The sequence below is a fragment of the Salmo salar genome, chromosome ssa01, assembly GCF_905237065.1.
Source record: "Salmo salar chromosome ssa01, Ssal_v3.1, whole genome shotgun sequence".
Lineage (NCBI taxonomy): Eukaryota > Metazoa > Chordata > Actinopteri > Salmoniformes > Salmonidae > Salmo > Salmo salar.
This window is the reverse complement of record NC_059442.1, coordinates 56,260,555-56,283,939: the sequence shown is the minus strand read 5'-3', so window position 1 is coordinate 56,283,939 and position 23,385 is coordinate 56,260,555. Positions and strand designations below refer to the sequence as shown.

At 42.2% G+C, this 23,385-nt stretch overlaps 1 protein-coding gene across 1 annotated transcript in view; it reads left to right on the top strand.

The window, feature by feature from the left end:
- Positions 1-243: 243 nt before the first annotated feature.
- LOC106605748 (extracellular tyrosine-protein kinase PKDCC) overlaps positions 244-23,385 on the top strand; it is a 41,343-nt gene continuing 18,201 nt past the window's right edge. The window contains exons 1-3 of the mRNA XM_014201656.2: positions 244-1,334; positions 10,496-10,618; positions 15,815-16,080. Of these exons, the coding sequence (XP_014057131.1) occupies positions 534-1,334; positions 10,496-10,618; positions 15,815-16,080 (1,190 nt within the window). The 5' untranslated portion in view covers positions 244-533. The remainder of the gene's footprint in view (positions 1,335-10,495; positions 10,619-15,814; positions 16,081-23,385) is intronic.

Sequence of the window (23,385 nt, the reverse complement as noted above, 5' to 3'; positions counted from 1 at the left end):
TTCGAAGAACCATCAAACACCGCCCCACAGCTGCTTGTTTGATGGAACTCAATGTCCAGTGTCTGGATTTTTCACATTGCACCATGGGTAGTGTGGTTGTAAGATGTTCTATGTAAGACGTACCCTCATGAGAATGCCCTGCCTGGAGAACTACAGTGCTCACAGCCGCACGATATACGTATGCTGTCAATCACAGTGGCGTCACGGTTGTTTAGTCGCTCAGGGGGCTTCTAGTAGGCTACGAGAGAGGACCTCTGCCTGATGCGCGCATGGGCTACATAAGTGGTGGGCTTTGCAGTCTGTGAAGGCAAGTGTATCACCATGATCAACCTTATATGGGGAGGATCTTCAACCTGCTTGGCTGCATAAATCCTAATCAAGATGAAGACGTGATCATAACGCATTCGGCATCGTTCGAGGCATCGGTATACCATTAAGTTCTGACGCGCACGATAGAACCGTGGACTCCGGGCACGGCTACAGAGGTGGTAGACTGCTAGGCGGGGGCTGGAGGCGAAAACAGACCTATTTTAATGTTATTAATAAAACGGATCACAATGAAGCGCAGAAGGATAGTGGTTGCGGTAGGCTTCTGTCTTGCCTTCTTCCTTGGTACACTGATGAATTTGCTGTATATACCAGGGTTTGAGCACCATCAGAACCACGACCATAGAGTACATCGGTACTACCACGAAAAACAGCAGCAGGTTACAGGCGATTCACAGCTTCAAGTCGGCGAGTCAGTCACTAAAGCTGTGGCCGAGTCCAGTAGTAAACCTGCCGTAGGAAGCAGGCATCATCAGGACCTTCTGCTGCAGATACGAGAAAGATTCGATGAGGTTGTGCGGTACCGTCAGCGCCAAGCACATGGGTCTGGCACCGGAGACCCAGTCCGCCAGCTGGAGAGACGGAGGCTCATGGATTCAGAGCCAGGGGACAATTGGGACCCTATCAAAGTAATTGAGCGAACCGATAACCGACAGACGCATTTTCAAAATCGACTTTCACCTTCCATATACATGCACACAGCATCACGGAAAGATTTCACTATGACTTTGAGCAGCGTTAACGGTACTCCGATGCTTGGCTGCAGCAGCATAGACAACGTGACCAATGTCCAGTACCTCGGCTCAGGCTACACAAAGGCTGTCTACAAGGCGTCTCTCAACAACAGCTTGTCCGTGGCTCTGAAATCGGTGGATTTCGGGGGACACGATATGGAAAATTGCGTAAAGAAATATGGTTCACCTGGAGACTGCTACAGACTGGCGTCCTTCAAAATAGTGAAAGAAATGACGCTGATGGAAAGGCTACAGCACCCCAACATTTTAAAGGTAATCTATATCTAGGCTAGCTAACAAATTGATGCCTTACTGACCGGTGTCTTTTAGCCATTTCTGTTGCACAATTATTTATTTCGCTATAGGCCTAGTATCACACACAGACCTATTTAAAATGCGGTATGTTTTTGTTGCCTATTGCCTAAAGGATTTGATCTGAAATCCATTAATTTCATTATAACTTGTAGCAGTGGCCCTATAAATCATTTAAGTCTTCAAATGTAACCCAATTTGTGCTCTTTACGCAGTATCGAAGTTAGTTAATTGCCGTTTTGTCATATGCCAACAGCCAAACCGTGAATCATTCTTTCCCTAATGACTGAATAACCATAGGTGTGAAACTTTACATTTAAGCCTCTCGGCGTGTCAAAAGTGACACATGGGTTGAACACTTTGGACATTGGTGTGTATTCCATTTCCACGAGATAACTTGAGAAATCAGTCCAGAGTGCAGTGAAAACAAAATAGGCAACGTGAAATAAGTGCATGGTTGGCCTATTATTAATAGTGCCATTTGGACGATGTGTTGTCCGTTTAGTGGCTGATTAATAGTTTAGAGTTGAATGAGCGCCATCGCTTCATTGTCACCCTGTCGAGTTTAAGCCGTTCAGCGGTTTGCTGGATCTGCATGGCACAAGAGCCGGTGAGCGGTGAGACGCCCGAGGCTTTGCCGCATTCTACCTTGTATTTTATTTGCATTTACACAAGATCTGTGGCGTAGCCTACCGATACGCGGGTAAATCATAATACATTTGTGTAAGAAAGTCAGAAGGCCTTTTAATTACGTTATATTAACAGCTCGTCTTTAAGCAGCTTGTCCATAACATCACCAAAATAAATGCACGCATGCGTAAAGGGCGATTTTACAATTCAGACGGAGATAAGTAGCCTAGGCCAAATAGCCTTATAAATATCCACACTAATAAAGCATGTATAATCCATATAGGCCTGCAATGTAGGTCTACAAATAGTAATACACTAATACACAAATAGTAATAGTAGTACACGTATCCCTAGATTTATGCACGAGAACAGTTGCAAGCCTATACTCACGCATCTCACATTTTCCGTTATAGGGCCTATATTTGAAGAATGTTCTTCTAATGTTTCACATGTTAGGCTACTGTTTGAGAAAATATATGGCCTTGAGGTACTGGTTACAGTGGCATTTATAGGCTACAGCATATAGGCCTAAGTCTGCGCTTTACAGTAATATGTACCGCATGAGGCCCAATTAAAATATCCAAACAACAGCAATCCAAACGACATTGTTGAGGGCATTTCATGCCTTCATCGTAACTGTTGCCGGATAGATAGATAAGTAGTCATCAAACCAGTGGAAAAACGTGCCGTTTTGTTTTGAAATCAAGTGTAGTCTAGTTATTATAACCTAATTAAAATTAGGTAGGCTAATTGAAGGTAAAACAATAGTTGCACTTTAACCAAGTAAAAAGTGTCACGTTTTCAAGATAGACCTACTTGTTTTATAGGAATGGTACAACAGAATCAAGACAATAGCCAAATAGTCTATACAGAACATTTATTCAAATACAATACATGTAATCAATTAAGCTCCATAAAATAATTTTCTGGACAATATTATACGTTTGTGATCTTTTGATCAGTATTGCTATACATAAGTATTTTGTTAGCACAGCCGACCTGGAAGTTATCTAGTTAAACTGAACGTGTCATACATATTTTGAGTCACTTCTATCAGACTTGATCTTTCTGTTTGCATGGTGAATGTAGAAACATTTTGAAGAATTATACCCTAGCCTAGGATATAAGTGAATATCTGGCCCATAATCAAGTTATTTACCCTGTATGACGCTTTAGAGGTAGTTTACGTTCTTATCAAGATTTCAATTGCAAACAATAAAACAATGTCACACCCTTACAAAATGTGTATTATTGTAAAGCACACATTATTGTCAAACAATGTTAAACCCACATTAACCTTGAATTAAAATTAATAAATTAAACCAATGTATGTAAAACATATTTTTTTTTATTGACATTTTTAGACTTTAGTAAGGCTATATGGGGAGTTAGGCCTTTGCCACTTTTTGTAACTTATTTAAATCTTTGACTTATAACTTATAACTAACTGGGTGTCTTTCAATTGATTTACATTCAATAATCCACATTATTAACTCATATCAAAACTCTCCTCAAAACTTGATGGCCAAGCTATAACTTTAACCAGGCATTATTTTTTGACAAGCGCATTGAACAGTCACTACAGCATGTTAATACATTTGGACAGTTTCTAATGTTTTACTTGGTTTATTCATCAATAGGAAGTTCTTTTCGTTATAGAAGTTCCGTTGCGGAGTCAGGGTGGGAGTGGAGCACAATATAGTAGCTGCCCATCTCTCATCGCTCACTTCCTAGTCCATGTTGTGATAGGTACAGACTTACATTGATATTGACTATAATACAGGAGTGTTTATTTTTGTAACATTTTTAAAAACTTTTTTTGTGGTACTGGAGTCTTGGTTTGTGTGTCCACTCAGACTTTTCTGTCCATCACAGTGTAATACACACACACACACACACACACACACACACACACACACACACACACACACACACACACACACACACACACACACACACACACACACACACACACACACACACACACACACACACACACACGTAGGCGTATACACACGTACATGCTAGCATTTGTGTGACTGGGAAGTGCACTCTGGCTATCCCACTCTATCATCGTTGTCATAAGCGAATAATACCAAGATGATTTATTTCAGGATAAACATAAAAAATAACAAAATTCATTTTCTGGCATGGAAGCTACATTGAGGGATTACAGGAATTGCTTTAGAAAATGTTAACATAAACTGGAAATGGTATGGAATTTCTCTCTCTAATCATAGGGAAAATATTATTTCTTTTTCATTCCTCTATGAACATGAGCACACTGGCCTTAAGGCTAATACAGGCACTTTTTTTTGTGCACCAGGAAAAATGCCTGAATGACTTCTAGGGTAAAGTTTACTGGCATGCTCCACTAGCCCGTAGAAAGAATAAATCACAGGAATAAATAATATATTAACTTTAAGACTGAATTAAAGCAATATCTCCATTACTAAAACAAATGTTTATTTTAGCTGGCTTAGGTTGATATTCATTTGACTTACGAGAACCATAACTTGAGATCTGTATGTATAACAATATTATTCACGTAAATCTCCCATTGACATCAATGCATCATTTACAAGAAAAATTGTGCAAACTAAACAACTGGTTGATTGCAAGTAAACGTTTTAGTATGTTTAGTATCCCAAAGAGTATTTAATGTTCAGCTCCGCTGATCCAATATATCCTGTTAGAGTAATGAAGTCTGGCTCTGTCTGAGCAAAACAGTCTAGTCTACAACACACTGTCTGCTTAGTGTCTGCCTCTGGTTGAGTCCTCGGTATGAGAGGAGCGACAGAGGCCCGTGCTCTCTCACTGGAGAGGGTGGGATCAGAGGTAGAAACCAAAGCAGTTCATCTCTGTTCTCCTAACTCAGCACACTTTTGGTGTCAATAGCCACGTTGACTGATACGGCTTGTCCAGGATAGATGGGGGGGACGCTCCTGCGAAGAGGAGAGGAGTAGTGGGCGACTGACTGGGAGGTCGAGGAGGATTGAGGACAAATGTTTCTTACACCAGCACGCACGGCAGGCGCCGTTCACCTTTCTCTGCCCTCGTCCATGTTAGAACGAGTGTGAATAATAGGAATTTGAGCTGATCAGTGAGGGAGATAACAAGAGGGGCTGCTTGCCTGCCTGGGCTGAGGGTGTGGGGGATGGAGGGAATGAGGGGAGGAGGGCCTGTGTGGCTCAGTTGGTAGAGCGTGGTGCTTGCAACACCACAGTTGTGGGTTTGATTCCCATGGTGGACCAGTATGGAAGAAAGAAAAAAAAAAAGATAATCTATGCATTCCCTCTGGATAAAAGTGTCTACTTAATGACATGAATGTAAGGGTTACCTGTCAGCAAAAGTATATGTGGTGGATACAGATGATCTGAGAGTGGTGGGACCTCTGGGCTGCTGCAGGGGTCTTGGCCTGTTTCTGGCTGTGTAGCGGGATTATGTTTACACAAGCGTGTCATTCTGTCAGTCTCTCCCTCTCTACCCCAGGGCCTGCTCAGTAGATCTCCTCTGTTAGTTGGGGAATCAGTAACCAGGTTGTGTTAATGTGAAAGCTCGGTGTCTGTGGGCCTTGGGGTCAGTTTGAGGATGAGTGGACTGGAGACAGAGTTGCAATTAAGCCAGGGTTAACACTTTAACCTCCGACTTCCATGGGAAGGAAGCTGGGGGGGGGGAGAGAACCCCAGAGAAATGTTGTCCAGGGCCTGCCCTGCCTCTCTAAGCCCTCAGCCCTGTTTCTGATCAACCGCTACCCTGGGTATGTTGGGGGATCAGCAGCCCTGCAGCCCCCACACTCTACATGGAGAGCAGGGTGCCCTCATGACCCTCAGAACCCCAGACCCTCACCACATAAACATAGGACATTTCTGCTTGTCTTCTTGCTCTGAAACTTTCCGAGAATATACAATACAGGCACGTCAACACTTCTAAGTAACAGATAAAGAAAGTCAAGGAAAGTACAGTTTTGAAGTTGAATATGGGCTGTTGTGCATGTGCTCAAAGAACATTAATAAAAAAGTCCCCCCAGTTTTAAAAGAGAAATGTGAACCGTTATTTGATCGGATAAAGTTACATTCGTGTGAAACATTATTTGATATGGCCAGCGAGTCTCCCACGTCATTTGCATTAGTTGAAGCTCTGTAACTTCTCCGCTTTATTTCACTCTGAGTTCATGCACAGCTCCTGTTAACTGGTAGTCTGAAGGTCAGGTATTGATTTGACAAACCCTGTGATGTGTTTAAGGAGGGAATGAGAAGATGAATACCACTCCAGAGTATTGGGAGTAAATTCTTTCTGCAAAACACCTTGTGTGCAGCCCTCTCCTCCGACACCGTTTTGAAATGTTTATTTCTACTGAGCAGTTGGATAAAACACGTTGATGAGAGTTCTTACTCAACAAACTGGTTTCTGTTTCCATATGCTTCCTTCCCTATTTCGTTGAGATGTAAAGGCACCAAATTCAGCAAAAAAAAAAATATATAATCTATCGATTTTACAGTCATCCAAAAAGTACTAAGTTAGCAGTCATACATATTTTCTTCCAGAACACTTGCTCCCAGACTTTGTTTTCAACCCTATGAAGTCATGCAAATTATATAAGGGGAAAGTAATAAACGGAGTGTGTAATCATCGAAACTCAAAACGTTTAAACCCCTTTATGCACCCAAACTTACGGTTTTAACAATTTCACCCTCCTCTATTTAATGCATTATGAGTCTCAAATCCATCTAATGTACAAGGATCAATTCACATGGAAAAGGAAAATGACAGAGGGTTTTCTGCCAGTTGCACTTGGTCCAAGTCTATGATTAAAACAAGGCATACCAAATCCAACCATTAATGTCATTCGATACACACACACACGCACACACACACACACACACACACACACACACACACACACACACACACACTATCCTTGTGGGGACTAAACAATTGATTCCAATTCAAAATCCTATTTTCCTTAACCCCTTAACCTAACCCTAACATGAACCCTAACCTTAACCCTAAATCCCTAAACTAACCCTAATTTTAACGCGAACGCTAACCTTAACCCTAAATCCCTAAACTAACCCTAATTTTAACCCTAACCTTAATTGTAACTGTAAACCTAACCCCTATGCCAAAAATAGCCTTTTTCCTTTTGGGGAACGGCGAAATGTCACCACTTCTCAGAATTTTCCTTGTTTTACTATCTTCGTGACTACTTCTGGTCCCCACAAGGATAGACACACACACACACACACACACACACACACACACACACACACACACACACACACACACACACACACACACACACACACACACACACACACACACACACACACACTAAGTTAAACCCCTACGCTGCACATGGATACACTTCAAACATGCATTTCATACAATTTCATGAATAATAGTTCAAAGTATGTTACTTATTACCTGATTTGTGAGTGAAATTAAAAGCTCTACTTTTGTTATTAGGCTTACAGTAAGTCCCCACCCAGTCCGTAGCAGAGATCCAGAGAGAATCCAGTTGGTATGATAGAGGTGTTCTTGTTTGACTGACACTCAGTCCTGCAGTTACCCTGTCCAACAGAAGAGCAGCAGTGTGCTCTGTGCTCTGGCAGATGCTGGGGATTTCATCTCTGGACAAACATGTCCGCCCCGGGGCCGGTTTGATCCGGGGCCAGGAGGCCTTCGTTGAAGAGCGTGTGGTGACTGAGTTAACTGCCCTGCCGACCCCGGCGTTTATTTACACATTAATAATGTCCCACACAGAAATGCTTTTGTGGAGCATCGGTGCGTTGGCATATTATGACGCGCATAGCATATGTTCTCGACTATTTCATCTGCTACTAGAGCAGGGCAACCGTTCCATCAGCAGCACCCCCTCTTGGCTGTTAGACACGTCTCACTCTGATGCTACCCTGGTTACCCGGCCTCACCTCAAGCATGGATTCATTCTCTTTGTCCATCTTCAACTCTCAGCATTATTAACCGGTCTCAGTTGAAATGCACATTCCCGCTACCCTACATTTAGTTTAGTAAGAATAGAGAGACCTTCCAACCTTCCTTCAACTCAATTCTTGTGTGTACAGCCAACTGGCCAGTGGGGGTTTGGCCTGTGTGAGTGTGACTGGTCCCTGGGCTGGTGTGTGTTTGTAGCCCTGGCCCTTGGCCCCCTCTCTGTTCCCGGGGAGGCCATGCCGTGCCATGGCATGCTGACTCACTCCTGCCTCTGGCCGGGAAAGTGGTGAACTGCCAGGAGATTGGCCTACTAGGCTTGGTTCCTAATGTGCCTGTCTTTTCACACTTACCTCACCTCAGATTTTCTCAGCCTTTTCGCTAAGGCCACGCTCTCTCATACTCTATATACACCCATCCAAAGATGCACTTAGATAAACCTCTATGTACAGAAGAAACAGAGACACATCAAGACCTGAACTCACAATAGCAGAATAGATTCTGAACTCAGAACAGCACTCACAACAGAACCGCTCAGAATCCCTTTGCAAAAAATATATAAATACATTTGCACAGATTAATATTTCTCGGAAACACTTCAATGATGTCATGCCTTTCTCAGTAAAAAGACATTATCAAACGACCGAGGTGAGTGACCTCTGAACCACAGTCAGACAAAATGGCACCAGATTCAAAGCAAACACAAAACACTGCCCCAGCATGCGTACAGCTGCTATCTCACTCTGGGCAGCCTTAGCTGCCGATGAGTCTAGTCTGACATGGAGGGAAAACACTGTCCTGATGCGGTCGTGTTCGCACAAGAATGCCTCCGCTGCACACAATACCAACAACTTCAGCGCTGGCTGCAGACGTGGTGCATACAGTACACACAACCTGGAGATGGCGTGTGCTGATAATAGCCATTACTGTGAATTCAATCTCCGATAACAAAACTTTCCGTACACTCCAACCCCAAGGAAAGCTTCTCTGGCATTGCCAAGGGCAATCTCACACACACGCACGCACGCGCTCACACACGCACTCACACACATTCACTCCCCCAAAAAAGGTGTTCGTCCTGTATTGATGGCCCTATATATAAAAAAACACCATTCTTCTTTTGCTGCAAAAATGCACTTTAAATTCACGTACTCAACAGAACAATTTTTACAGAGAGAAATAAAGAGGCTCTACAACACTCGAAAACTTAACCTCAACTGAACTCAGTTCATACATGCATTCTCACTGCACGAGGAAAAGGGGCTGATTTAAGCTCTATAAGTGCAGTCTTCTTCATGTGTTTGTCATGCTGCACCCAGTGGTGGGGTAAGGGGGCACTCAGCCAGTCTTGCCCACAGGCCCCTCCTCTCCTCCCACAAGGTTGGCACCCACTGGGCACCTCACATTTCCCATCACACAGCACCGCTATAAATGTCTCTGCATCGCTCTTCACAGACACACCCAAACTGCTAACAAACAGTAGTCACCCTCAGAGAGAAGCCTCCACTGCTTTACTCTCAGACAATGCTACATTCTCACATCATTCACTTGTAAAAGCCTTTTATTAACCAATAAACAACATGCGATGCCACCTTCTCTGTTTTGCATAGTCAGTGTTTTCCCTGATGGTATGGTTGACAGCCATATTGGTTGTTATGCTTTTAGATTGAATTTCATGCCCACTTATTTTAACCAGTTCTTCTGGCACAAATTATCTTACACAAATGTTTACGCAAGCAAAGGGCCGGCATCTCTAGGAGGCACTTACCATAGCAATAAAGAGGAGAGTAAACTACTTCAATCGACCAAAAGAAACATTAATGAGTGCCAAAGCTCTCGCATGTCTCATTGCGTTTTCATTTAAAAACATCAGAATGCATGCAACCGACATACAGTAACTCAATCTTCTGAATGAGATTGTTTGTCATTGATGGCTCAGATTTACACTGAGTGTACAAAACATTAGGAACACCTCTTTTCATGATGACATAGACTGACCTGGTGAATCCCGGTGAAAGCTATGATCCCGTATTAATGTCACTTGTTAAATTCACTTCAATCAGTGTAGATGAAGGGGAGGGAACAGGTTAAAGGATTTTTAACCCTTGAGACAATTGAGACATGGATTGTGTGTGCGTGCCATTCAGAGGGTGAATGGGCAAGAAAAAAGATTTAAGTGCTTTTGAACATGGTATGGTAGTAGGTCCCAGGTGCACCGGTTTGAGTGTGTCAAGAACTGCAACGCTGCTGGGTTCTTCACGCTCATCAGTTTCCCCGTGTGTATCAAGAATGGTCCACCACCCAAAGGACATACAGCCAACTTGACACAACTGTGGAAAGCATTGGAGTCAACATGGGCCAGCATCCCTGTGGAATGCTTTTGACACCTTGTAGAGTCTATGACCCGACTAACTGAGGCTGTTCTGAAGACAAAAGGGCGTGCAACTCAATATTAGGAAGGTGTTCCTAATGTTTTGTCCGTTCAGTGTATATCGTGTGTGTCTAGATGAAGAACCAGTGTTCCTCTGTGTCCTCTCCAGTTGTACGGCTACTGCTACCAAGACAGCAATGACATCCAGGACACAGTGACAGCCATCACAGAGCTGGGAAGTCCTCTGGAGATGATCCAACTACTGCAGACCTCCTGGGAGGAACGCTTCAGGGTGAGTGTTAGCGGACAACACACACATTTCACTTAAACACGGGCCCTCACTTAAAACAGTGTTTTAATCAAATGATATGTTGACATTATCATTATCTTGTGAACGTCTTGTGATTTTCTCTCTCTCACTGAACAGAGTGCAACATGTATGAGTCAACAGAATAGGCTGAATTCTGGTAGGTGTTACTGAGGGACTGAGAGTAGATCACATGCGTAAGTAGATACTAAGGCCTGTGACGCAAACCCATTACAGGCTGACTCAGAATGTAGAGCGAATTGGCTGAAACATGGGCTTGGTTAACCTGGTTTACAGGGACACTACTGGTATAGCGGATGGTATTTCCAGGGCCCTTCTCCTGCCCAGTTTCCTGCCTCCCTAGCTGGGTAGCATGGACCTGTGTGCCATTGGGCCGGGTCTGCCGTTCACTGTCGCCACAGAGCCGCGCTCTAATTATTTCCTATTGCTTCCTGTGGCCGGGGGAGTGTCCACCCGCCTGCCACACAGAGGATGAAAGAGCTTCGGTGCATGAAATCACCAGCAAGTGCTCTCTTCCTCTCTTCTCTCTATCCCCTCCTTTCTTCTGTTCCTTTCTCCCTTTCTTCCTTTCCTCACTGGCAAGACTGGGGGAGATTCACTGAGACAGTCAGCTCTTCTACTGAGAGATCCTTCAACACAAACGTTTTGTGATGATGAATACAGGATGGGAAAGATTGTTGCCAAATTTCAAATCAACCTATATCTGTTGACATGGACCAGAAAAGGAATGGATAGACATATATATAAAATAAAACATAGTAATAGCTTCACAATGCCTTCTGATAGGCCTTGGGCTTCCTTAAGTGCCTTGAGCTTCCATATCATTTACATCTATACAATCCTTTCAGATTTGTACAAGTGCCTGGGGGGTAGGGCTAGGAGTGGGTTTGGAATTGGGCATGGGGAAGTTAGTTAAAGAGTTCCCAGTGTAACCATTGACACATGCACAGCTCAACACGTCCTTGGATGTGCCGTCACTGTCATTTATAACACTACACACTAAGCCTATCTACATGTCATCACACTAGTCTATGACCTCCTAAAGCATCATTTGTTTTTATCCCTAATCAACACTGTATTTGTCATGGAGTGGCGGCATTCTAACCAAAGTCAGCGCTCCCTCACGGAGCTTCATAGTGTAGTTCGCCACACCAAATACATCAGCCAGTGGAGGCTCATCAGAGGAGGAAGGGGAGGACCATCCTCCTCAGTAAATTTCATAAAAATAAAAATGGTGAAATATTAAAAAAGTTATCCTTTTTAGATAGAACTATACTGAATATATTCACGTCACCAAATAATTGATTAAAACAATCTGTTTCGCAATGAAGGTCTACAGTAGCCTCAACAGCACTCTCTGGGGTAGCACCATGATATAGCTTGAGGACAGCTAGTTTCCGTCCTCTGGGTACATTGACTACAAAATCTAGGAGGCTCATGGTTCTCACCCACTTCCATAGACTTACACAGTAATTATGACAACTGCCGGAGGACGTCCTCCAACCTATCAGAGCTCTTGCAGCATGAACTGACATGTTGTCCACCCAATCAAAGGATCAAATAATGAATCTAGTACTGAAAGCACAAGCTACAGCTAGCTAGCATTGCAGTGCATAACATGTGGTTGACTCAAAGAGAAAGATTGACAATAGTAGAACAGTTTTGAATGAAAGAATTTCTTCAAAAATGAAGGAGAAGCGAGAGCGAGAGAGAGCTCTATTTTGTGTGTTTTCACTTTCAATTTCACTTACTTAGCTAATGAATGCAGCTAGCAAGTTTAGCCTACTCAAACACCCAGCTCAAACAGAGAAGGATGCTATGTTAGCTAGCTGGCTATGGCTACCCAACACTGGAACTCTTCCAAGTCATGGTAAGCTTTTGAGTTTATTAATTTGCCACCAGGGCCTGCCGGTGAACTGCTAAACTGCATTCTGTACACTGTACTACATGATTGTAGTGGGTTTACGAACCCGTTAGTTCTAGTATGTTGACTATGATGTTAGCTAATATGCTGACAATGATGTAGGCTGTGTGTAGCAGTTAGTGGTTATGGTATGAAGGTTTGGAAAGGTTTGTTCGCCTGGTCACAGACAGCTTTTGTGTTGCGCACTGAAGTCCACAAGCGAAGGGAAAAGGTGAGATGAGGAGAGTGCGTAGATGCGAGAAGGAATTATATAAAGATCAAAGTGACGATGCTGTTTGGATGTGGTATGAAGGTTTGGCTTGGAAAGGTTTCTATGAAAGTGAACTGCGTTTGCGGATGATCAGGGGTGTATTCATTCTGCCAAAGTCTTTTGAAAAACATTTCTTGAATGGAAGTAAACGGAACAAAAACGGGGAAAACATAACTGAATTTGTCCAATAGAAACCTTTGTTTGCAACTTCCGACTAATGATTACACACCCTAGATCAGCTAGATGCATTATCCAGTATGCTGTAGCTAATAGAAATAAGTACATGCTCATAAAAATACAAACATCGTCCTCCCTCATCTTAAACGGCACCAACCGCCACCGAACATCAGCCTTCTGGTAAATAAATCGACTGAGATAACTTTCCACTTTGATTTCCTGGGCCTTGAATGATAGCCACACAAGTTTCCAAGCCTGTGAGTACATCCACAGAGAACAATACCCAGTGCTTAGTGCAGGGTTTCCTAAACTCGGTCCTCAGGACACAGCTGATTCAAATAATCAACTAATCATCAAGCTATGATAATTTGAATCAGCTGTGTAGTGTTAGGGCAAAAACCAAAACGTGCACCCCTTGAGGTCCCGAGAACCGAGTTTGGGAAACGCTGGCTTAGTGCAAGTAAAATTGAAATAATTCCCACTTTTAAACAGCGACCATGCTTTTAAAGACTCCTTCCTAGTGCTTGTTCCTTTTTGTAAGTATGATAGAAACAGCGTTTAAATAACTTTAAGTTGCACGTAGAAATCAGTTGCTTTTCTATGAATGGCTCTGTAAATGTCTTTGTGGTTCAGTCAGTGGTTCTGAAGCACAGTGAAAAAGGACTTTGTCTAGCTTTGAGAGAAACCGTTGCATTTCAAACAAGATGTCTTGGTTTTTGTCTATGTAACTCGATTTTACCGTAACGTAATAACAGAGCATGAGGTTAGACCAATTCAATTAGATGTTTATTTTAATATTTTTATTACCTAAATATAATAATACTATTTCAATGGAGTGTCACCACCTACTATCTCTGGATCTTTTGTGTGCTGTATGTGTTCATGCAGCATCAATTTGTGCTGTGTGTGTTCATGCAGCATCAGTGTGTGTTCATGCAGCATCAGTGTGTGCTGTGTGTGTTCATGCAGCATCAGTGTGTGCTGTGTGTGTTCATGCAGCATCAGTGTGTGCTGTGTGTGTTCATGCAGCATCAGTGTGTGTTCATGCAGCATCAGTGTGTGCTGTGTGTGTTCATGCAGCATCAGTGTGTGCTGTGTGTGTTCATGCAGCATCAGTGTATGCTGTTTTTTGGTTGCTCCTTTGTTTCACCACAACATAAGCATCAGGTCTGCCTCCCTTGTCACCCAAGATCCTTCCCTTGAAATGTGGAGGGCGAAATGAAAGAAAAATATGCTTTTTCTCTGAGCATTTGCAATTCGTATGAGGCATTAATAGACTCTAGGGAGGCGCGCTGTAAACCCACTGAATTTCAAATGCTCCATTTAGGTCTGTAACCATTTCCTGTGAGCGTTGACAAAGGCTTTGATGGCCCTGGCCTGCAGCCCTTGTCAGTGAGACAGACACACCCATATCCCCTTTAACCCCTCCCTCCCCACTAACCACACCCACCCAGCAGTCTGTCTGTCAACCTTCACGTCAGGCTCATTTACATTTATGGAAATTATAAATTATAGATACATTCTATCGAACCTGTATTGCAGTATTTACAATACGCAGTATGGTCAAATAGAATGACAGAATAGTTAGGGTACTCTAAAAACCTTTGGCTATCAATCAAATCAATAAAAAAATTACCCAGTATTTAAAGGGGAAATCAGCAGTTGAAACAACAAGAAAGCTAATTCCTCACCACTGTTTCGGTAAAAAGCTGAGGGATGGTGCTGGAGAAATGTAACCACTCCCAAATTCATAGACAGAGCTATAGATGAAAGGACTGACCATCCATGATATCAACATTATAGTTTTTACCATGTTTTGAGGCTGTACAGTGTTTTTTTTATATACATATAATTCATCTATAAGTCCACAAATGTATGTAGCAACTGCAAATTGCCCATTTAAGCATAGTGTGACATAGTATTGCATTCCTCCAGCACTACTGTTACTTCACTAGGGTTAGAAAGAGACTCCAGCCCCTATCTCATGCCTCAGTGCTCTGTGTCTCACCTCTCCCACTCACTCTTAATCCACAGTACATTAAAAACAGCTTTTGTCTCGCTTGAAAAGAAAGGAGCTGTTCAGCTCCTCCTCCTCTCCTCGTCTTTTCTCTCTGTCTCCCTTCCCTCTCTGCTCTTGGGAACGTAGATGTTTGGTTTATAGTCTGTATAATATAGGTGTCTATTCCCCTTTCACGTGTTTCCTTGCCCCTTTCACGCGTTCTCTTGCCCCTTTCAGCCCTTACCCTCGACCCCTGGACACACACAATGGGAGAGGGGCACACACAAACACACAGACTCATGTGGTTCTCTCAGGGATTTATGAGTGTTCACAGAGGAAATGGGGGGGGGGTTGCTCTCTGTCAACCCCAAAGAGAATAATGCAGTGGAAAAGAGAACAATGCAATGGAATAGAGATGGAATAGAGAGATGGAATCACGGAAATAATGACAGACTGACTCATCTCCGCTGTCATTTCTCTTATCTGCTACAGAATTACACTAAAACCCGTCCAACCGTACAATTTCAGGGCGGATACTCTAACTGGACTGTTTTAAGATAAGGGCTTCACATTTGGCACAGAAGTAGATGCATGTACCCTGAACAGATTTAGATATGGAGCCACCATTCTCTCTCTCTCTCTCTCTCTCTCTCTCTCTCGCAATTCAACTAAATTCAAAGGGGCTTTATTGGCATGGGAAACATATGTTTATATGACCAAAACAAGTGAAAATAAATAAATAAACAAAAGTGAATCATAAATGAACAGTAAACATTACACTCACAAACTCTTTCTCTCGGTCTGCTGCAGATCTGTCTGAGTCTGGTGCGTCTGCTCCACTACCTGGCCCACTCCCCTCTGGGCTCTGTCACCCTGCTGGACTTCAGGCCTCGCCAGTTTGTCCTGGTGGCGGGGGAGCTCAAAGTCACAGACCTGGATGACGCCAGCACAGAGGAGGCCCCCTGCTCGCCCTCCGACTGCGTCATGGAGTTTCCCGCCCGCAACTTCACCCTCCCCTGCAGCAGAGGGCGCTGCTTGGGCATCAACGAGAAGCGCAACCTCTACAACGCCTACAGGTGAGGAGGAGCAAGACCTCTGCCATGTTAAAGGATAATCTCGTTATTTGAGGTGGAGGCTGGTGGGGAGAGAGAAATCGGAGGGTGGGTTGGGTTAATTGCATTGCTGCCATGACAATGAGCTCTTCCTCCGATTTAAAGGGACATCAGCATCCACTGAATTAGTTACATCATAGTATGATTAGTGGTTCTGTTGAAATCAATCAAATTCAATGAAATGTATTTTATAAAGCACTTTTTATGTCAGCAATTGCTAAAAAAAAGAGTTATACAGATATGCCCATCCTAAAACCCCAAAAGAGCAAGCAATGCAGATGCAGAAGCAGTGGCTAGGAAAAAACCTTAGTAATGCAAGAACCTAGAAAGTAATCTAGAGAGGAACCAGGCTCCGATGGGTGGCCAGTCCTCTTCTGGCTGTGCCAGGTGACGGTTATAAGAGTCCATGGCCATTAAGGCCAGATTGTTCTTCAAGACGTTTAGATGACCAGTGGGGTCAAATAATAACCAGAGTGGTTATAGAGGATGCAACAGTCCAACACCTCAGGAGTAAATGTCAGTAGGCTTTTCATAGCCAAGCATTGAGAGAGAGAGAGACACAAAGTAGCACGTTTTGTGAAATGGGTCAGGGTTCCATAGCCGGAGGCATAACTGGATCGGCAGCACGACCAGATGGATTGGTACAGGGACAGCCAGGAGTCGTCAGGCCAGGAGTCCGGCGGCATGGTCCTAGGGCTCAGGTCCTTCCGGGAGGTATTTGGTATTTTATTAGGATCCCCATTAGCTGTTGCAAAAGCAGCAGCTACTGTTTCTGGGGTCCACACAAAACATGAAGCATGACATAATATAGGACATTAATAGACAAGAACAGATCAAGGACAGAACTACACCAATATTATTATATATATTTTTTTTTACAAAAGGCAGATGTAGCCTACATCAGTACATACACACAAACTATCTAGGTCAAATAGGGGAGAGGCGTTGTGCCGTGAGGTGTTGCTTTATCTGTTTTTTTAAACCAGGTTTGCTGTTCATTTGAGCAACATGAGATGGAACGGAGTTCCATGCAATAATGGCTCTATATAATACTGTACACTTTCTTGAAATTGTTCTGATTTGGGGACTGTGAAAAGACCCCTGGTGGCATGTCTGGTGGGGTAAGTGTGTGTGTCAGAGCTGTGTGTAAGTTGACTATGCAAACAATTTGGGATTTTCAACACATGAATGTTTCTTATAAAAAGAAGTGATGCAGTCAGTCTCTCCTGAACTCTTAGCCAAGAGAGACTGGCATGCATAGTATTTATATCAGCACTCTGATTACAATGAAGAGTAAGACGTGGTGCTCTGTTCTGGGCCAGCTGCAGCTTAACTAGATCTTTCCTTGCAGCATTCCACCACACGACTGGACAATAATCAACATAAGACAAAACTAGAGCCTGCAGGAGGGGAGGCATAGAGAGAAAGAGATAGAGGAGAATTAGAGGGAGCATGCCTAAGATCAGGACATGCCCCAGACAGGACATGAGAATTTGAGATCACACAGTATACCAATAACCCGCCCAGGGTCTGCGGTTGAAAATTAGCCGGCTGGCTAAAACCGGCACTTTTACTGAAACGTTGATTAATGTGCATTGTCCCTGTAAAAATAAACTCAAACTCAGATAGGACAGACTGTCCCTAGCCCCCCGATACATAAACTATTGCAGCATAGATACTGGGGACTGAGACTGGAGATCAGGGGACACTGTTGCCCCGTCCAAAGTTACCCCCGGAAGGGAGTAAGGATATAACCCCACCCACTTTTCCAAAGCATAGCCCCCACACCAACAAAGGGATATCAACAGACCTAACTGAGACAAGGCTGAGTATAGCACACGAAGATCTCCCCGACCGCATGAGCCCGAGGGGGCGCAAAACCGGACAGGAATATCACATCAGTGACTCAAGTAGAGTGTAGCGAAAAAAGGCTGGCATGACATGATGCGCCTTTGAGGGACAAGTTAGCCCTCCATCCAGCTGCTTGCTTCGAAAGGAGGCCTGTGCTGGGATGTAGCCAGAAATCTTTAATGTGTGGGCTTGCAGAAATTTGGCTGGGCCATGTAGATATGTAGCAAGGGCTTGAATTCAGCCCTAGTCGTAACGGGGCAGTGCAGTCATGATAATCCCCTTTTAGTGAAAAAAAAGCCTGTTCAGGTGGGATGGCATTTTTGGCCCACAGCATGACATCACAATCTGATCTGATTATTCTGACCAATGACCAGTCCTCTTTTATTTGCATATGTATCCTTCTACTTTGAAGGGGTAAGAGGGGTAGGATCTAGAGCAGGGGTAGGCAACTAGATTCAGCCATGGGACGATTTTTTAAGAGTGGATGGTACACTGCCAATTGACCACAACTAAGCCCCAAAAGAGATTCTATTTGAAAATGTCAATTATTTCATACCTTGAATATTTTTTTAATTTATGAAAACATTTGCAGGATGAAATCTCTTGAGATGCACCATCTCGTTTTCAAGTGTCTAAATGAAAAAAAAACTAAAGCTATACTTAGTAACAATAATATTATGCCAACTACTGTCTAATAATTATAATAACAATTAAATAGTAATAGTAATTTCAAAAATGACATTCATTTTAACGGCATAAATACGTTTTGTACAACTACTAATAAAAACTACCGTTACAACTACTAATACAACTAATAAAGCGAATTAGCTATAATACAGTTGAAGTCGGAAGTTTACATACACTTAGGTTGGAGTCATTAAAATTCATTTTTCAACCACTCCACAAATTTCTTGTTAACAAACTATAGTTTTGGCAAGTCGGTTAGGACATCTACTTTGTGCATGACACAGATAATTTTTCCAACAATTGTTAACAGACAAATTATTTCACATATAATGCACTGTATAACAATTCCAGTGGGTCAGAAGTTTAAATACACTAAGTTGACTGTGCCTTTAAACAGCTTGGACATTTCCTGAAAATTATGTCATGACTTTAGAAGCTTCTGATTGGTTAATTGACATCATTTGAGTCATTTGGAGGTGTGTATGTGGATGTATTTCAAGGCCTACCTTCAAACTCAGTGCCTCTTTGCTTGACATCATGGGAAAATCAAAAGAAATCATCCAAGACCTCCGAAAAATAATTGTAGACCTCCACAAGTCTGGTTCATCCTTGGGAGCAATTTCCAAACGCCTAAAGGTACCACGTTCACCTGTACAAACAATAGTATGCACGTATAAACACCATGGGACCACGCAGCCATCATACCGCTCAGGAAGGAGACGCGTTCTGTCTCCTAGAGATGAACGTACTTTGGTGCGAAAAGTGCAAATCAATCCCAGAACAACAGCAAAGGACCTTGTGAAGATGCTGGAGGAAACAGGTACAAAAGTATCTATATGCACAGTAAAACGAGTCCTATATCGACATAACCTGAAAGGCCACTCAGCAAGGAAGAAGCCACTGCTCCAAAACCGCAATAAAAACGCCAGACTACAGTTTGCAACTGCACATGGGGACAAAAATTGTACTTTTTGGAGAAATGTCCTCTGGTCTGATGAAACAAAAATAGAACTGTTTGGCCATAATGATCATCGTTATGTTTGGAGAAAAAAGGGGGAGGCTTGTAAGCCGAAGAACACCATCCCAACCGTGAAGGACGGGGGTGGCAGCATCATGTTGTGGGGGTGCTTTGCTGCAGGAGGGACTGGTGCACTTCACAAAATAGATGGCATCATGAGGAGGGAAAATTATGTGGATATATTGAAGCGACATCTCAAGACATCAGTCAGGAAGTTTAAGCTTAGTCACAAATGGGTCTTCCAAATGGACAATGACCCCAAGCATACTTCCAAAGTCGTGGCAAAATGGCTAAAGGATAACAAAGTCAATGTATTGGAGTGGCCATCACAAGGCCCTGACCTCAATCCTATAGAAAATTTGTGGGCAGAACTGAAAAAGCGTGTGCGAGCAAGGAGGCCTACAAACCTGACTCATTTACACCAGCTCTGTCAGGAGGAATGGGCCAAAATTCACCCAACTTATTGTGTGAAGCTTGTGGAAGGCTACCCAAAACGTTTGACCCAAATTAAACAATTTAAAGGCAATGTTACCAAATACTAATTGAGTGTATGTAAACTTCTAACCCACTGGGAATGCGATGAAAGAAATCAAATCTGAAATAAATCATTCTCTCTACTATCATTCTGACATTTCACATTCTTAAAATAAAGTGGTGATCCTAACTGACCTAAGACAGGGAATTCTTACTAGGATTAAATGTCAGGAATTTTGAAAACTGAGTTGAAATGCATTTGGCTAAGGTATATGTAAACTTCCGACTTCAACTGTATATACATATATACAGTGCATTCGGGAAAGTATTCTGACACCTTGACTTATTGTAAAGTGAGGATTTTTTCTATCCAATCTACTTACAATACCCCATAATGACGAACCGAAAACAGGTTTTTAGAAATGTTTGCACATTTATTGAAATTAAAAAACAGAAATAACTTATTTACGTAGGTATTTTGACCCTTTGCTACGAGACTCGAAATTGAGCTCAGGTGCATCGTGTTTCCATTGATCATCCTTGAGATGTTCCATGGAATCAGTACATCAAATCTTTTCCCAACTATTTAGCAATCTATATTGCACAACTGTACATGTTTTGGACCTTAAATGAAATTGGTATACCTTTTTATTCATCACAGTTTTCTTTAACCAATTTTGGTCTTTAATGCAGGGCCGACAGACAAGTTCCTTACTTGCTCCCCCTTCCACTTGCCTTTGCAGTAATGGTGCAATTAGTTTATTCTTTGCTGTGTACCATACAGCATGATATAGGACTTTGTTTGATTTAAAACCAAATTACTTGCTAGAGACCATTTTTATAAAGTGTTAAAATCTACTTGGAGAGTTGCTTGTGTCTGCAAAATATTTGAACCTGATGTTTAGAGCATTTTATCATCAGCGTACAAGTGAACATCTGTATTCTGACAAATTGGAGGCAATTCATTTATGAATATAGAGAAAAGAAGGGGAGCCAATACTGAACTTCTGAGTCCAAGAAGATGCGATTTGTGTCCTTGTATGAAACACATTTTCTCTATTGCTATATGCATGGTATCAGTTTGGTGATCTATTAGAGAAACCGAATGTTTTGAAGTTTTCTGAGTAAAATAGAATGATCAACTAAGTCAAATGCTTTTGATAAATCAATAAAGATGGTAAAATATTTGGCAAAATTAGAGTATACCCACTACACCACTGCATAGGGCTGATGGAAAGACAGCAGTTGCTCAGCATGATGTTAAAGGATAAGCAGTTTATAAACTTAGACATAATAAGCCAGTAGGTCCCAATCATAAGAATACAAAAACACAACCATTAGAGTATACTTCCCATTGCAAAAAAACATTTCACAAAGTAACCAGTGACCTAAAGTTGAACTCTCTGCCCCTTTTTTAAAATGTTGGCCACTAGATGGCAGCAGTATATGTGCAACGTTTTAGACTGATCCAATGAACCATTGCATGTCTGTTCAACATTTTGTATCAAGACTGCCCAAATGTGCCTAATTTGTTAATTAATAACTTTTCATGTTCAAAACTGTGCACTCTCCTCAAACAATAGCATGGTATTCTTTCACTAATAGCTACTGTAAATTGGACAGTGCAATTAGAAAATGGTCAGAGTGAGGTGTTTTCTCATTTGTGTCTGGAAGTAAGTAACTAGCTAGCCAACTTTAGCCAGTTAGCTTGGATGAGAGTGAGGTGTTCTTTCATTTGTCTGGAAGTAGCTAGCTAGCCAACTTTAGCCAGTTAGCTTGGATGCTTGGTTGGGACAAGCATACATTGGCAGCAAGCTGCAGAAGTCAAGGAGGATACAATTCCTTGTCGTTTATCAGTGCAATTTTGATGGCCAACTACCTGTGCAATTTTGATGGCCAACTTCCCATGGTAGCTAGCTAGACCATGGGAAAACTACTGCTGCTATTCCACAGTGACCTGTTGGCCTTCAAGAAGGCAGAGTTGCCATAAGTTTGGTAATAATGGTCTCACCCATAAGTCAAAATGTGATTAGTGGATTCTACTGTCACTCCCAAATTTTGCCCTAATACAGTTGAATAACAGATGCCTTTATCTAGCTTCTGATGGCCTAGCCAATGGCTGACATAGTTAGCTAGATGTATCTCCTCAGAAACCAGTAAAGAAAAATCCTGATTGGATATTTTTTTCTATTCAATGTTAACCCTTTCCAACAAAAACTGAAGAGATTAAATCAGATCATTGAAAATAATAATAATATTATTATTATTAATATAATAAATATTTTAGAAATTCTTAGCATTTCTCTGAAGGTGTAGAAGGCCCTTTGGTCCCCACTTTGTTTGGGTTACTAATCATTTGTAATTCCCTCAGCATGCATTTTTTTTCACTATTCTGGATGTCTAAAGAATCCATATGTTGTTCTGAAATTTGAACACAGAAATACTGGACATTTTGAACTTTTATTACGGTGGTGATTTGGCAAAATTACAATCATAGTCTTGAATTGTACTCGCATTTTTCTGGTCTTGACTCGGTCTCGGAACCCTTGTCCCCCTCCCGGTCTCGGTTTTTGATTCGGTTTTGCCCTCCCCGGTCTTGGTCTTGACTCAGACAAGATTTTCTTCGGTCTTAGTCTTGAATTGGTCTTGACTCACTGGAGTCACAAGCTTCATGTAGTTATTGCATGCTATGAATATGGGACCAAATACTTACATTTTTACTACTTTAATACACAAGTGAATTTGTCCCAATACTTTTGCTCTGCTAAAATGGGGGGGGGGGGGGAGAGAGACTATGTAGAAAAAGTATTGTAACTTCACTCAAATGAAAGCTGACAATCTGCACTTTAACTTCATAGTCATTGTTTGATTTCAAATCCAAAGTTTTGAAGTATAGAGCCAAAAGAAGAACAAATGCTTTACTGTCCCAATAATTACTGAGGGCACTGTATGTCTCTTTTTTTTATTTGTGGGAATACTTGGTAAACAGATTTAAATGAAATACATTTTTAGCTGAATTCCAGGTGATTTTAGTATTTATTTACAAAAACTTTAGAGGGCCCCAAAAAAACAAATTTGCAAAACAACTTGCAGCCGGTTTTGGCCTGTTGCCGACCCCTGCTCTAGAGTCTAGATGATCCTATCTGCCAATCAGGGCTGTGTCTTTAAATATATTTACATTTGTATCAACACTTTCTCACGATTAGACCGCGCATTTCAATGGCAAAAGGAGGCTCAGG